General features: G+C 41.4%; 1 protein-coding gene across 2 annotated transcripts in view; it reads left to right on the top strand.

Annotated features, from left to right (window-relative positions):
* Positions 1 to 16,206, top strand: part of LOC139367656 (receptor-type tyrosine-protein phosphatase U-like) — a 343,935-nt gene that overhangs the window by 149,991 nt on the left and 177,738 nt on the right. For both annotated transcript variants that reach the window (XM_071105929.1, XM_071105938.1), the window contains exon 4: positions 12,545 to 12,626. In XM_071105929.1, coding sequence (XP_070962030.1) covers positions 12,545 to 12,626 — 82 coding nt within the window. The remainder of the gene's footprint in view (positions 1 to 12,544; positions 12,627 to 16,206) is intronic.

Raw genomic sequence — 16,206 nt, 5'->3', positions numbered from 1 at the left:
CTCAAGAAAAGATCAGAATATCTCAGTATCAGCAGTCAATTGATAATAAGTATTACCTCATATTAGTCTCATTCTGAACGTAATCTGTTAAATCTGCTCCAACGCTAGTCTACATGAGGATTCAGCGATACATAAATTGGCTTAACTATTTATTTACTAACTAAATAGTCACACAGAATTACATAAACACACACACAGGATAGATTATACATTGATTACTACATAATGCAATGAAAAGTACCTAGTGGAATAACGCGATGTGAGGGCTGGTTACACAATGAAGGGGTGGGGAAAGAAAGAGCGGGAGAAGGAGAGACAAATTAATTCAACTATTGTACATACAGTTGAATAATACGCTCATTGTAAATTTGGATTTTTAGCTGGAGGCGGTGCATGTCTAGTCTTCTTCTCTGTTGAGTTTGACTGTCTTACCATTTTCTGGTCAGGTAGAGTCTAACCATTTTACACGTGTAGCCACAGCTCCACACTTTCTGATCTGGTGGTTTTAAACCATTTGTGACGTCTGGCTTACTGTCCGTATACTGGTCTTTAGTTTTAAACCATTACTCAGCCATATAGCCACCAGTCCACGATGTCTGGTTTAATGTAAATATTGTTAGGAGTACTTTTATAAACACTCTGGGGGGGAAAAAGGGGTGTTCCATCCTTTTGGTATAATGTCTGTGCTCACGTTGGCGTGGTTACTGACTGGGTAAAACTTTACATGAAAAACAATTCTCATTTAGAATGCTAAAATCACGTTTCGTATTTAATCATATGAGTTTACAACATTTAGATGTAACTCTGACATATATATTGTGAAATCTCTTGAAGTTACAATGTTTCCATTATAACATCTTTAATGATATCACAGGACAATTACGCTGCTGCTACTCTCTGTTATTATCCATGTATAGTCACTTTAGTAAATCTACCTACATGTACATATTACCTCAATTACCTTAACTAACCGGTGCCCCCACACATTGACTCTGTACCGGTACCCCCGTATATAGCCTCACTATTGTTATTTTACTGCTGCCCTTCAATTTTTGTTACTTTAATTTTTTATATATTTTTAAATTAAAACTGCATTGTAGTTTAACTTCTTGACCCTACCCATCCCTTAACATCTTGAAACTAGGGGGAACTATTTTTAATTTTGGAAAAATAACGTTCCCAAAGTAAACCGCCTATTTCTCAGGACCAGATGCTAGATTTATTCAAAAATAAAACCAGATACCTTATTGACATAAGTATTCAGACCCTTGGCTATGAGACTCAAAATTTAAAAAAATCTATTTCAATCAATCAAATGTATTTATAAAGCCCTTTTTATAAAGCCCTGCTGTACAGAAACCCAGCCTTAAACCCCAAACCGCAAGCAATGCAGCTGTAGAAGCACGGTGCCTAGGAAAAACTCCCTAGAAAGACCAGAACCTAGGAAGAAACTGAGAGAGGAACCAGGCTATGAGGGGCGGCCAGTCCTCTTCTGGCTGTGCCGGGTGGAGATTATAACAGAACATGGCCAAGATGTTCATGTTCATAGATAACAAGCAGGATCAAATAATAATAATCACAGTGGTTGTCGAGGGTGCAACAGGTCAGCACCTCAAGAGTAAATGTCAGTTGGCTTTTCCTAGCCAATTATTCAGAGTATCTCTGCCTCTCTGCTGTCTCTAGAGAGTTGAAAACAGCAGGTCTGGGACAGGTAGGACGTCCGGTGAACAGGTCAGTGTTCAATAGCCACAGGCAGAACAGTTGAAACTGGGGCAGCAGCTCAGCCAGGTGGACTGGGGACAGCAAGGAGTCATCAGGCCAGTAGTGCTGATGCATGGTCCTAGGGCTCAGGTCCTCTGAGAGAAAGAAAGAAAGATAGAAAGAAAGAAGGAAAGAAAGGGAGAATTAGAGAGATAGAGAGAGTTAGAGAGAGCATACTTACATTTACACAGGACACCGGATAAGACAGGAGAAATACTCCAGATATAACAGACTGACCCTAGCCCCCCGACAAATAAACTACTGTAGCATAAACACTGGAGGCTGAGACAGGAGGGGTCGGGAGACACTGTGGCCCCATCTGAGGACACCCCCGGACAGTGCCAAACAGGCAGGATATAACCCCACCCACTTTGCCAAAGCATAGCCCCACACCACTAGAGGGATATTGAAGTTGAACTCAGGTGCATCCTGTTTCCACTGGTCATCCTAGAGATGTTTCTACATCTTGATTGGAGTCCACCTGTAGTAAATTAAATTGATTGGACATGATTGGGAAAGGCACATACCTGTCAACATAAGGTCACACATTTGACATTGTATGTCAGAGAAAAAAACGAGACAGGATTATGTCAAATCACAGATCTGGGGAAAGGTACCAAAAAATGTCTGCAGCATTGAAGGTCCCCAAGAACACAGTGGCCTCTCATTCTAAATGGAAGAAGTTTAGAACCACCAATACTTCTTAGTTTGCCGCCTGGCCAAACTGAGTAATCAGGGGAGAAGGGCCTTGGTCAAGGAGGTGACCAAGTACCCAATGATTACTCTGACAGAGCTCCAGAGTTCCTCTTTGGAGATGGTTGTCCTTCTGGAAGGTTCTCCCATCTCTGCAGCACTTTACCAATCAGGCCTTTATGGTAGTGGCCAGACTGAAGACACCCCTCAGTAAAATGCACATGACGATCCGCTTGTAGTTTGCCAAAAGCCACCTAAAGGACTCTCAGACCATGAGAATCAAGATTCTCTGGTCTGATGAAACTAAGATTGAACTCTTTGGCCTGAATGCCTTTGGCCTGAATGCCAGCATCACCTACGGTGATGCATGGTGGTGGCAACATCATGCTGTGCGGATGTTTTCCAGCAGCAGGAACTGGGATACTAGTCAGAATCGAGGGAAAGAGGAACAGAGCAAAGTACAGCGAGATCCTTGATGAAGACCTTGAAGACCTGCTCCAGAGTGCTCAGGATCTCAGACTGGTGGGATTTTTCACCTTCCAACATGACAATTGCCCTAATCACACAGCCAAGACAACGCAGGAGTGGCTTCGGGACAAGTTTCTGAATATCCTTGAGTGGCCCAGCTAGAGCCCAGACTTGAACCCGATTGAACATCTTTGGAAAGATCTGATAATAGCTATGCAGTGACTCTCCCCTTCCAACCTGACAGAGCTTGAGAGGATCTGCAGAGAAGAATGGGGGAAACTCTCCAAATACAGGTGTGCCAAGCTTGTAGCGTCATACCCAAGAAGACTTGAGGATGTAATCGCTGCTTCAACAAATTACTGAGTAAAGGGTATGAATACTTACACTACCTTTCAAAAGTTTGGGGTCAAAAGCACATTTTTTGTCCATTAAAATAACATCAAATTGATCAGAAATACAGTGTAAACATTGTTAATGTTGTAAATGACTATTGTAGCTGGAAACTGAATATTTTTTTATGGAATATCTACATAGACGTACAGAGACCCATTATCAGCAACCATTACTCCTGTGTTCCAATTGCACGTTGTGTTAGCAAATCCAAGATTATAAATGTAAAAGTCTAATTGATCATAAGAAAACTATTTAGCAATTATGTTAGCAGAGCTGAAAACTGTTGTGCTCATTAAATAAAACCTGACTTCTTTAGACTACTTGAGTATCTGGAGCATCAGCATTTGTGGGTTCGATGACAGGCTCAAAATGGCCAGAAACAAAGACTTTCTTCTGAAACTCGTCAGTCTATTCTTGTTCTTAGAAATGAAGGTTATTCCTAGTGAGAAATTGCCAAGAAACGGAAGATCTCGTACAACACTGTGTAGTACTCCTTTCACAGAACAATGCAAACTGGCCCTAACCAGAATAGAAAGAGGAGTGTGAGGGCCTGGTGCACAACTGAGCAAGAGGACAAGTACATTAGAGTGTCTAGTTTGAGAAACAGACACCTCACAAGTCCTCAACTGGCAGCTTCATTAAATAAATAAATAAATTACATAGGGTCCTGAAAAAGGGACGTTTCTGTCTTTCAAAGATAATTCGTAAAAATCCAAATAACTTCACAGATCTTAATTCTAAAGGGTTTAAACACTGTTTCCCATGCTTGTTCAATGAACCAAAAAAAGTTAATGAACAAACACCTGTGGAATGGTCGTTAAGACACTAACAGCTTACGGACGGTAGGCAATTAAGATCACAGTTATGAAAACTTAGGACACTGAAGAGGCCTTTCTACCGTCTCTGAAAAACACCAAAAGAAAGATGCCCAGGGTCCCTGCTCATCTGCGTGAACGTGCCTTATTCATGCTGCAAGGGGGCATGAGGACTGCAGATGTGGCCAGGGCAATAAATTGCAATGTCCGTACTGTGAGACAGGGCGGACAGCTGATCGTCCTCGCAGTGGCATACCACGTGTAACAACACCTGCACAGGATCGGTACATCCAAACATCACACCTGCGGGACAGGTACAGGATGGCAACAACAACTGCTCGAGTTACATCAGGAACGCACAATGCCTCCATCGTTGCTCAGACTGTCCGAAATAAGCTGAGAGAGGCTGGACTGAGGGCTTGTTGGCCTGTTGGAAGGCAAGTCCTCACCAGACATCCTCAGCAACAACGTCGCCAATGGGCACAAACCCACTGTCGCTGGACCAGACAGGACTGGCATAAAGTGCTCTACACTGACGAGTCACAGTTTTGTCTCACCAGGGGTGATGGTCGGATTTGCATTTATCGTTGAAGGAATGAGCATTACACTGAGGCCTGTACTCTGGAGCGGGATTGATTTGGAGGTGGAGGGTCCATCATGGTCTGAGACGGTGTGTCACAGCATCATCGGACTGAGCTTGTTGTCATTGCAGGCAATCTCAACGCTGTGCATTACAGGGAAGACATCCTCCTCCATCATGTGATACCCTTCCTGCAGGCTCATCCAGACATGACCCTCCAGCATGACAGTGTCACCAGCCATACTGCTCGTTCTGTGCGTGATTTCTTGCTAGACAGGAATGTCAGTGTTCTGCCATGGCCAGCGAAGAGCCCGGATCTCAATCTCATTGAGCACGTCTGGGACCTTTTGGATCAGAGGGTGAGGGCAATGCCAATTCCAGCATGCCAGCAGCATACCACTGTAAGCAGGGTTGGTCCTGGTCAGTTCCTGGATGGGAGACCAGATGCTGCTGGAAGTGGTGTTGGAGGGCCAGTAGGAGGCACTCTTTCCTCTGGTCTAAAAAAATATCCCAATGCCCCAGGGCAGTGATTGGGGACACTGCCCTGTGTAGGGTGCCGTCTTTCGAATGGGACGTTAAACGGGTGTCCTGACTCTCTGGGGTCATTAAAGATCCCATGGCACTTATCGTAAGCGTAGGGGTGTTAACCCTGGTGTCCTGGTTAAATTCCCAATCTGGCCCTCAATCCATCACGGTCACCTAATAATCCCCCGTTTACAATTGGCTCATTAATCCCCCTCTCCCCTGTAATTATTCCCCAGGTCATTGCTGCAAATGAGAATGTGTTCTCAGTCAATTTACCTGGTAAAATAACTAATAAATAAAACATTCCCCCCAGAAATGTCCGGTAACTTGTTGGTTCCTAGGTGGAAGAGTGGGGTAACATCGCACAGCAAGAACTGGCAAATCTGGTGCAGTCCATGAGGAGATGCACTGCAGTACTTAATGCAGCTGGTGGCCACACCAGATACTGACTGTTACCTTTGATTTTGACCCCCCCCCCTTTGTTCAGTGACACATTATTCTATTTCTGTTAGTCACAAGTCTGTGGAACTTGTTCAGTTTATGTCTCAGTTGTTGAATCTTTCTAATACTAGAACTCAACTATAGTTTTTTGCATATTTCTAAATCATCTTTATGGAGTCAGATATTCAGTTTAATAGACTAATAGCATAGTCTCATCAACTGCCGGACCTCCTCTGCCATCTCACCAGTCGTTATCACCGGCAGCTCTATGTTGAAAAGCCTCTCGGTTCCCGGGGCAAAAAACTTGTGCTAACATGGGGCTCTGATTCAGGACATTACTAAGCTGCTTCCTACATGCACATTACAACCGGCAAAGGTAGTTCAAGTTACTTTATGTATGCAAAACTGAATAAAGGTTTCTGTTTAGCTGTTATTGTACCGGCACCCCCTGTATATAGGCTCATTATTGATTTATATTTTAATCATTTTTTAAACTTTATTTAGTTTAGTACATCTTCTCTAAATTCAATTGTCTTAAAACTGCATTGTTGGATAAGGGCTTGTAAGTAAGCATTTCACGGTTCGGTCTACACCTCTTGTATTCGGCGCATGTGACAAATACAATTTAATTTGATTTGATTATTGTTACAGGAATTATTTTCCTCTGTTTTAATAACCAATTAAAATAAATCACTCTGTCAATTCATAAGAGTTTGTAAGACCCTTATTGGTATAATATGGACAGTGACCAGCCTTGAAATCAACCAGCTCGTGAATACTGCCCATTACACATTTTACCACAGGTTATAAACTGAAAAAGACGTCATTAGTTTTAGTACTAACCCGTGTCATCTCCGCTCTAGTAGAATGGCTGTATGGTTCTCACATGTCTCTCTCTATTAAGATAATATATGACCGAGCCAAGGTCAGCTTGTGTAGATAAGCCTTCTAGCCAGTCTGGCTATAAGTTCATTCATTTCTACCATGGTACAGACAGTCATTGTTCTAATTCTTGATTATATTTACACACATTATATTCAGTACTAGGATTAAATAGAAAATTCATACATATACAGTAACATAATAGTATTCTGATTAGTACATATACAGTAACATAATAGTATTCTGATTAGTACATATACAGTAACATAATAGTATTCTGATTAGTCAGTCCTGATTAAAATGTATACATAATTAGTCATCATTGATAAAAATTCCCTTAACAATTATTGTCTGATGTCTTTATTTGTAAACTTATACAGGGCTCTCTTGTAAAATAGTTGTATCTCATTTTGACCCCCTGTTTAAGTACTCACACATTACAATGGAGTGGCCCTGTCATTTTGACAAGCAATAAGTCAGGGCTGCACTTCGATCATATGTGTGGGCAGGTTGCCCTCGATGCTGGGAAAACAAACCTCGCCCCCATGTCTAATAACCGTCTCACTATTACTGGGGGCGGTGATTTGATATTGATTGGATTTCACTGGAGCCCACAGACCTCCACCTTATTGTACCACATGATGGGTACGGAAGCCACCTGTCCGCAGAGACACATTGCCCTTTCCTTGCTATACTATCTGCTGTTATAGCTTCAGAGCTGCCTGTGTCTAGAATGCTGAATGGGGCCCTGTGTCAGGCAGCACATTGTGCTTCCCGATAAAGCCATTATTTCCCCAAGACCTCAGGGGCTTGTAGAGAACTATAGAACTTATCCATCTATTCCTCTTTTCCTCTCTCACTCACTCTCTCTCTCACTTAAATTACAATTGCTTTATTGACATGATGTCACAATGTACATATTGCCAAAACATACTTTGAAATTAAGTGATTCATTTACAATATTAATATCATTAAAATAATAATAATAGTCAGGATTGTCAACAGGACAATCAGAAACAACAATAATTAAGGGTAAAAATAACCGTACAATGGATAATAACAATGACATAGAGGATATGTGCAGATTGGCTGGTCTGTCAGACACTGTCTCTCATCTTATCTTCTGCATCAATTTAGTGCACTGCCAACCCACAGCTCTCTACTTCCTCCGTCAACAGGATGGGTAGCCTATTCTCATTAGAGATGTCTTTGAATAATGGTTTCAAATTTGGGGAAATGACACTCATTGTTTTATATTTTTTACATTTTGTTCGGGAAATGCAGCTCTGTCTCGAGTTCTGTTGTGATGCAGTGATGGCATAGCCTCTACAGTGTCTACCCTTTTTCAATGGTAATGCTGTGCACACTGAGCCTGTACTTTGGTCAAGGCCTTTCTAAGGTTCAGTAGATCTAGCTGGTCTGTCATAATATAAATGAGACCGTAGATCTAGCAGGTCTATAATAATATATTCAACCTTATGTTCCCTGTACTCTATATATATCTGTTTATTATACCTGTTGACACAGGGCTCATATGTGAAACTATTCTAACTGAACATTTTCTTTCACAGCGACACTGACTCCGAATGGGAGCCCCCAGTGCCAAGGTGTCCATCCCCCACTGAAGCTGGTTCATCCAGCTCCTGCCACAAGTGGTGTTCCAAATTTATTTCTGCAGGCATGGATGTGCCTCAGGGCCAAAAGGGCACAGCATGGAGGTGTTGCAGTGTTCTTTGCAAAATGAAGTCCCCCATCACCTGCACCACATGCTTGGTGACCCTCTGCTTTACAGCAGAAAGAGACTGCTATGGCACTTGGCATCAGCAGCACACTATTGTGTAGACGACTGAGGGTCTTCCAAATATTGAAAGTGTTATTTTGTAAATGTATATATTTTTTTCTCATGTTTTTTCTCCATTTTTTTTTGGGGTGGGGGGTGTGTTAGAATACCATTTTGGTATGTTGTATATAGTTATTCCATTCAAAATGTATAACTTCACCAATTTGGCCACTTGGGTACATTTGGGCTACTTGTGTGGGGCACCTTGGTGACTTCATGATAAATGTCATGTAGCACACTCATTTTGGAAGTTATCTTTCTGAAACTTTGCACAAGTACTGTTGCCCTCTTATGTTTTCACTGAAATTGTCCCCATCATCCTATCTGAATGTTTGTTTTGTTTTGTCTTGTCTTGTTAATTTTAAAGATGATACAACAATACAAATGAAAAAAACATATGTTTTTTTCATTGTATTATCTAAACCAGATCTATTGTGTTATATTCTCTTACATTAAATTCACATTTACACAAACCTCAGAGTGTATTCTTTCAAATTAAATCAAGAATATGCATATCTTTGGTTCTGAGCCTGAGCTACATGCAGTTAGATTTGGGTGTCTTCAGGCGAAATTGAAAAAAGTAGGGGGGTAGCTGTAAGAGGTTATTAAGGAAGTTTAGAAATCTTACATGTATACAAAACATTAAGGACACCTGCTCTTTCCATGACATAGACTGAACAGGTGAATCTAGGTGAAAGCTATGATCCCTTGTTATGACAGAGGTTAAAGAGGGATTTTTAAGCCTTGAGACAATTGAGACATTGATTGTGTACAGTATGTGTGCCATTCAGATTGTGAATAAGCAAAATAAAATATTTAAGTGCCTTTTGAATGAGGTATGGTAGTAGGTTCCAGGCGCACTGGTTTGTGTCAAGAACTGCAGCGCTGCTGGGATTTTCACACTCAACAGTTTCACGTGTGTATCAAGAATGTTTCACCACCGAAAGGACATCCATTCAATTTGACACAACTGTGGGAAGCATTGGAGTCAACATGGTCCAGCATCCCTGTGGAATGCTTTTGACACCGTTTAGAGTCCATGCCCTGACTAATTGAGGCTGTTATGAAGGAAAGGGGGAGAGAGCAACTTCAATTTTTAGGAAGGTGTTCCTATTGTTTTGAATACTCAGTGTATAATACTACAGAAAACCAGGTTACTGTTTACACAAATGTCTCTGTAATTGTTAGTGTCAAATGTGTATCCATTCTTAAAGATGTGGGTCCTTGGTCCTCTCTCTTTTTTCCCTGACCCATCTTGTGGGTCAGTAATTGTGCAATGCATTGTCTAGAGCACATATGTCAGAGTCAAGGCCCGCGGGCCACATCCGGCCCGCAAGAAGGTTTTTTACGGCCCCTGGGATGATCTTGATTTATTATTAGAACCGGCCCGCAGCAAGCCGGCAGCCCGCAGATCTTTTACACGCACCAATACTACATTTCCCACAATGCAAAGGTGACGCACCGAGCAGTAGGCTGCTTCATTTCAATATTTATTGGCACAGCAGTCGTCAGCATCACAGTAAAATTAACTTTCAGATACCCATCAAAAATGGCAAAACGGAAGGTGGATACTGAGAACCGGGGGTTTCAAACAAGGTGGGAGTCGGAGTATATGTTCACGAAGGTAGCTGGAAAACCTGTGTGTCTTCTGTGTGGAGAAAGTGTGGCGGTACTGAAAGAGTATAATCTGAGACGACATTATGAAACGAAACACGCGGACAAAAACAAGAATATGGACATGGAACAAAGGCTACAAAAGGCAGAGGAATTAAAACGAGGCCTCAAATCTCGACAGGCTCTGTTCAAAAAAGCCAAATCACAAGGCCAGGCTGCTGTCAAGGCCAGTTTTATTTTGGCAGAAGAGATCGCTAAATCAGCCCGGCCATTTACGGAGGGGGATTTCATCAAAAACTGCATGATTAAAGTTTGTGACGAAGTTTGCCCAGAAAAAAGGCAACTCTTTTTAAATGTGAGTCTGAGCAGAAACACCATTGCCGAGAGAGTAGACCAGTTGTCCATCAATCTAAAAGAGCAGCTTGTGAAAAAGGGAAAAGATTTTATTGCATATTCCTTGGCTGTGGATGAGAGCACCGACATTTCTGACATTGCCCAGTTGTCAATTTTCATCCGCGGAGTGGACTCCAACCTAAGCGTGACAGAGGAGTTTTTGGCTTTACGTCCTATGCATGGCACAACTACGGGGCATGATTTGTATGAAGAGGTGTCAAGATGTGTAAATGAGATGGAGCTGCCTTGGGAAAAACTCGTGGGTTTGACAACCGACGGAGCACCTGCGATGTGTGGACACAGGAGCGGACTGGTGGCGAAGATACGGGAAAAGATGCAAGAGGAAAACGCGACAGGTGAGCTGACAGCTTATCATTGTATCATACACCAGGAAGCGTTGTGCGGTAAAGCCTTGAAAATGGAGCATGTAATGAGCATCATCACGCGCACAGTTAACTTTATCAGAGCCAAAGGTTTGAATCACCGCCAGTTCAAGGCATTTCTGACGGAGTTAGAAACGGAGCATGGTGATTTGCCTTATCACACAGAGGTGCGATGGCTAAGCCAGGGAAAGGTGCTTCAAAGATGTTTCGAGCTTCGTGAGGAGATTTGTCTGTTCTTGGACAGCAAAGGGAAAGACACAACACAACTCCGAGACGAAATGTTTCTGTGTGAAATGGCTTTTCTGTGTGACATTACGAGTCATCTGAATGCAATAAACTTGCAGCTGCAGGGTCGGGATCGTGTCATCTCTGATATGTACAGTACAGTGAAGGCATTTAAAACCAAACTGACTCTGTGGGAGACGCAGATGCGGAAAGAAAATTTGAGCCACTTTCCCAGCTGCCAGACCATGAAAGAGAAGCTCTCTACCAGTGCGTTCCCGAGCACACAGTTGGCTGATAAAATAGGTATGCTTGCCGCTGACTTTCGACGCCGATTTGCTGACTTTGAAGCACAAAAAAGCAGGTTGGAACTGCTCGGTAACCCATTTGCTGTTGACGTGGAAAGCTCACCACCAAACCTCCAAATGGAGTTGATTGACCTCCAATGCAATGATGCACTGAGGGCAAAATATGCGGCAGTGGGTGCTGCGGAGTTCGCCCGTTTCCTCCCCGGCACAATGCCCCAGCTGCGCATCCAGGCTGCTCAAACGTTGTCTATGTTTGGCAGCACATACCTGTGTGAACAACTGTTTTCTTTGATGAACCTGAACAAAACATCACACAGAAGTCGACTTACTGCTGAACACCTCCACTCAATTCTGAGGATTTCTTCAGCTCAGAGCCTTACCCCGAACATTGATGAACTTGTGGAAAAGATGGGACACCACCAAGTATCACCCTCAACCTCAAACAAGTGAACATTACTGTGCAATCACATATTTAGAGTTTTTACTCAGTTCAAGTTTAAAAGTTAAAATTTAATATTTGTTTTCACTGCATGTTACTTCTCCTTAAACAAAGTGTTGTTTTTGATTAATAGATTTTTGCACTTTATTTTTTTGTATTTCAATCCAATTATATTTTAAAAATATTTCAGTTGAGTGGATGATAGAAAATTGCTATTATTGTTTTTTCTTTGAAGTAAATTTAGCCCACTTTTGCTAAAATAGAAAATATAGTCTACTGATGGTGCCTTGAATACCGGTTTCTTTCATTTAATGTTCATGTTATGGGGATATTTATATAAAGGAAATTTGTCTTTTGTGTCTGTTGAAAATTAAAGATTACTGACAGAGCCATAAGAAAATATTGCTTTATTTATCTGATCATATTGTAATATATTTGTTAGGTTTTCAGTAGGTTCAATTAGGTTCACTAGACTATATGCGTCATTTAAAAATTTTTCAATGAACATTCGAACAGTCCGGCCCTCGTCTTGTAGCTGATTTTTTTATTTGGCCCTCCGTCCATTTGACTTTGACACCCCTGGTCTAGAGCTTTGTGATAATAATTAAGACCTCTGCCTCAGGAGGACAGTTTGAATTGATGCAAATGCCTCTTACATTTTTTTAAAATGCTTCAAAACAAATGCCAAAGCTTCATTCAATTGTATAAAGGATAACAGCAATCAAATTTGTTTCAATATTTACCCCTCCATGGTATCTCACTTATTTGTTTTAATTCTACTCCCCAGGTCCTGATCGAAGCAACTGTTTCCAGGGAGCGGCGAGGCTACATCGCCATTGATGACATCATGCTCCTGACCTATCCCTGTTGTGAGTACCATCACCAATGTATAAGAGGAGGGAGGTGGTTGGGGATCGAAAATGTAGAGACAGATACTGCATAGAGAGTTAGTTCCATTTGATAAAGAGGAAAATAACGCTAATGGAAGATTGACTTTTTCATTGGTTGATTGCAATGTGGGTCCAAATGTGGTCCAGGTTTGATGTAAATTACATTTGCCCAAAACACTCACCAGTTGCCTCCTCAGCTCCAGCCACTCCCCTGTGATTTAGTCTCAAGAGCACTCATTATGTGCCCAACTGACTCAAGGTTAGAGATGGAAAAATAGAAAACTTTTTCTGATTTATCCCACAAAAGTAAATGCACCCTCTAAGTATGCAGAAGTTCTAAACAACTCTTTAGCTCTTCTCTCCTCTGTATTATATACTGTATTATATATAGTGATTATTGATGTGTATTACAGTGTTTGTATTTTTTGTCAAATGTAGTGCTCATCTGTGAAAGAGCATGACTCAGCATGACTACCTGTCAAAATAAATATTAGATGGTCGACCGATTATGATTTTTCAACGCCGATACCGATTTATTGGAGGACCAAAAAAGCCGATACCGATTAATCGGCCGATTTAAAAATAATAATAATAATAATGTATTTGTAATAATGACAATTACAACAATACTGAATGAACACTTATTTTAACTTAATATAATACATCAATAAAATCAATTTAGCCTCAAGTAAATAATGAAACATGTTCAATTTGGTTTAAATAATGCAAAAACAAAGTGTTGGAGAAGAAAGTAAAAGTGCAATATGTGCTATGTAAGAAAGCTAACGTTTCAGTTCCTTGCTCAGAACATGAGAACATATGAAAGCTGGTGGTTCCTTTAACATGAGTCTTCAATATTCCCAGGTAAGAAGTTTTAGGTTGTAGTTATTATAGGAATTATAGGACTATTTCCCTCTATACCATTTGTATTTCATTAACCTTTGACTATTGGATGTTCTTATAGGCACTTTAATATTGCCAGTGTAACAGTATAGCTTCCGTCCCTCTCCTCGCTCCTCCCTGGGCTCAAACCAGCAACACAACGACAACAGCCATCATCAAAGCAGCGTTACCCATGCAGAGCAAGGGGAACAACTACTAGAAGGCTCAGAGCGAGTGACGTTTGAAACGCTATTAGCGCGCACTAACTAGCTAGCCATTTCACTTCGGTTACACCGGCCTCATCTCAGGAGTTGATATGCTTGAAGTCATAAACAGCGCAATGCTTGACGCACAACGAAGAGCTGCTGGCAAAATGCCCAAAAGTGCTGTTTGAATTAATGTTTACGCGCCTGCTTCTACCTACCACCGCTCAGTAAGATACTTAGATACTTGTATGCATGTATGCTCAGTCAGATTATATGCAACGCAGGACATGCTAGATATCTAGTAATATCATCAACCATGTGTAGTTAACTAGTGATTTTGATTGATTGTTTTTTATAAGATACATTTAATGCTAGCTAGTAACTTACCTTGGCTTACTGCATTCGCGTAATAGGCAGTCTCCTTGTGGAGTGCAACGAGAGAGAGGCAGGTCGTTAAGGCGTTGGACTAGTTAACTGTAAGGTTGCAAGATTGGATCCCCCGAGCTGACAATGTGAAAATCTGTCGTTCTACCCCTGAACAAGGCAGTTAACACACCGCTCCTAGGCCGTCATTGAACATAGGAATGTGTTCTTAACTGACTTGCCTAGTTAAATAAAGGTATAAAAAATGTATTTTAAAAAAATTGGCAAATCGGCGCCCAAAAATACCGATTTCCGATTGTTATGAAAACTTGAAATCGGCCCTAATTAATCGGCCATTCCGATTAATAGGTCGACCTCTAATAAATATTAAATAAAGTGTTTTTCTAGAATGAAATGGCAAAATGTGTCTTTTGCAAAAACTGTTCTTCTAGGACAGGTATTCCCAAACTGGGGTACGCGCAATGCCGTCGGGGGTACGCCAAATAAAAATGTGATTCACATATAAAATAGAAATTTGACATTTATTTTTTATTTTAAAAAATATATATAATCTTCACATTTTCAAACAGTCCATTTATATTTTCCAACGGGGCTATACATTCGGGTGAGGTTTTCTTCTCGCCTGAGTAGCCTCGTTTCACTGCCAAAAATATAATTTAACCATCTAGTGTTCAGCGAATTAGCAACACAATGTCAAATACAGGTAGCCTTGTAAAATAATGAACATCCAATCACATTAACTGTTACTGTCTCGTGGGAATTCCAATAACAGTCCGTATGTAGCCAAACGTAGCTGCTGCTCATTCCGTTTTCTTGAAAATGGTAAATGGTTAAAAAAGTAAGGCCCATAGAGACACATACCAGCTCTACTGGTAGAACTGTTACTGTCGACCACAGGTGTTCTGCTTCCATGAGCACATGCAATGCTAGCATCAGTAATTCTACATTTGTTGTTAGCCCAGCTAGCATAGACACTGACAGTTGTGAATCTGATGCAGCCAAAGAGCTACTGCCCCCTTACCCGGGAAAGCACCGAACAACAGACAGGGATGTTGGACCATCGAAGAGGCGCAAATATGATGAGAACTACATTGATTTGCCTTTCCTCAGCCACAGTGTGATATATGTGCAAAAATACTATCTCACAACTCAATGAAACCTTCACTCTTACACAGACATTTAGAAACAAAACATGCCAATTTGAAAAATAAGCCACGGGAGTTTGAGGGAGAATTAAAACGGCTTTCGAGTAGTAAGACATGTATAAAAGCAAGAGATACCATTAATAAGAAGGGGCTAGAAGCGTCTTATATGGTGAGCTACCTAGTGGCTAGGACAGGCAAGCCCCATATTATTGTGGAGGACTTAATTATTTCTGGTGCCGCGGATATGGCTTGGGTAATGCTTGGGGAAAAGTCCCAAAAAACTGTACAGACAAACCTTCATCAAACAACACTGTTTCACGATACTTCAGTTACATGGCAGGATATGTTCTGAAACAATTACTGCTTCGCATACAAGTGAATTCTATGCATTACAGCTGGATGAGTCAACAGACTTGGCGGGCCGGGCACAGCTCCTGGTATATGTCCGTTACGTTTATGGGGGTCAATTAAGGAAGACGTCCTCTTCTGGAAACCAGCACAACAGGAGAGGATATTTTTTAAGTACTAGACAGCTTTGTGACATCAAATAGACTTTGACGCAAAAGCCATGATAGGGAGACATGGTGGAGTGTTAACGCGCGTGCAAGCAGTTGCTTCCGACACCACTTTGGTACACTGCAGCATCCACCGAGAGGCTCTTGCTGCCAAGGGAATGCCTGACAGCTTGAAATATGTTTTGGACACTACAGTGAAAATGGTTAACTTTGTTTAAAGCAAGGCCCCTGAACTCACGTGTATTTTTTTGCACTATGCAATGATATGGGCAGCGACCACGTAACGCTTTTACAACATACAGAAGTGTGCTGGTTGTCAAGGGGCAAAGTATTGCCACGTTTCTTTGAATTGAGAGACAAGCATAACGTTTTCTTTACTGACCATCATTTTTAACTTATCTCACCGCTTGCATGATGACGAGTTTCT

Source organism: Oncorhynchus clarkii, chromosome 2 (assembly GCF_045791955.1).
Source record: "Oncorhynchus clarkii lewisi isolate Uvic-CL-2024 chromosome 2, UVic_Ocla_1.0, whole genome shotgun sequence".
Taxonomy (NCBI): Eukaryota; Metazoa; Chordata; class Actinopteri; order Salmoniformes; family Salmonidae; genus Oncorhynchus; species Oncorhynchus clarkii.
This window is presented reverse-complemented; position numbering and strand designations above follow the sequence as displayed.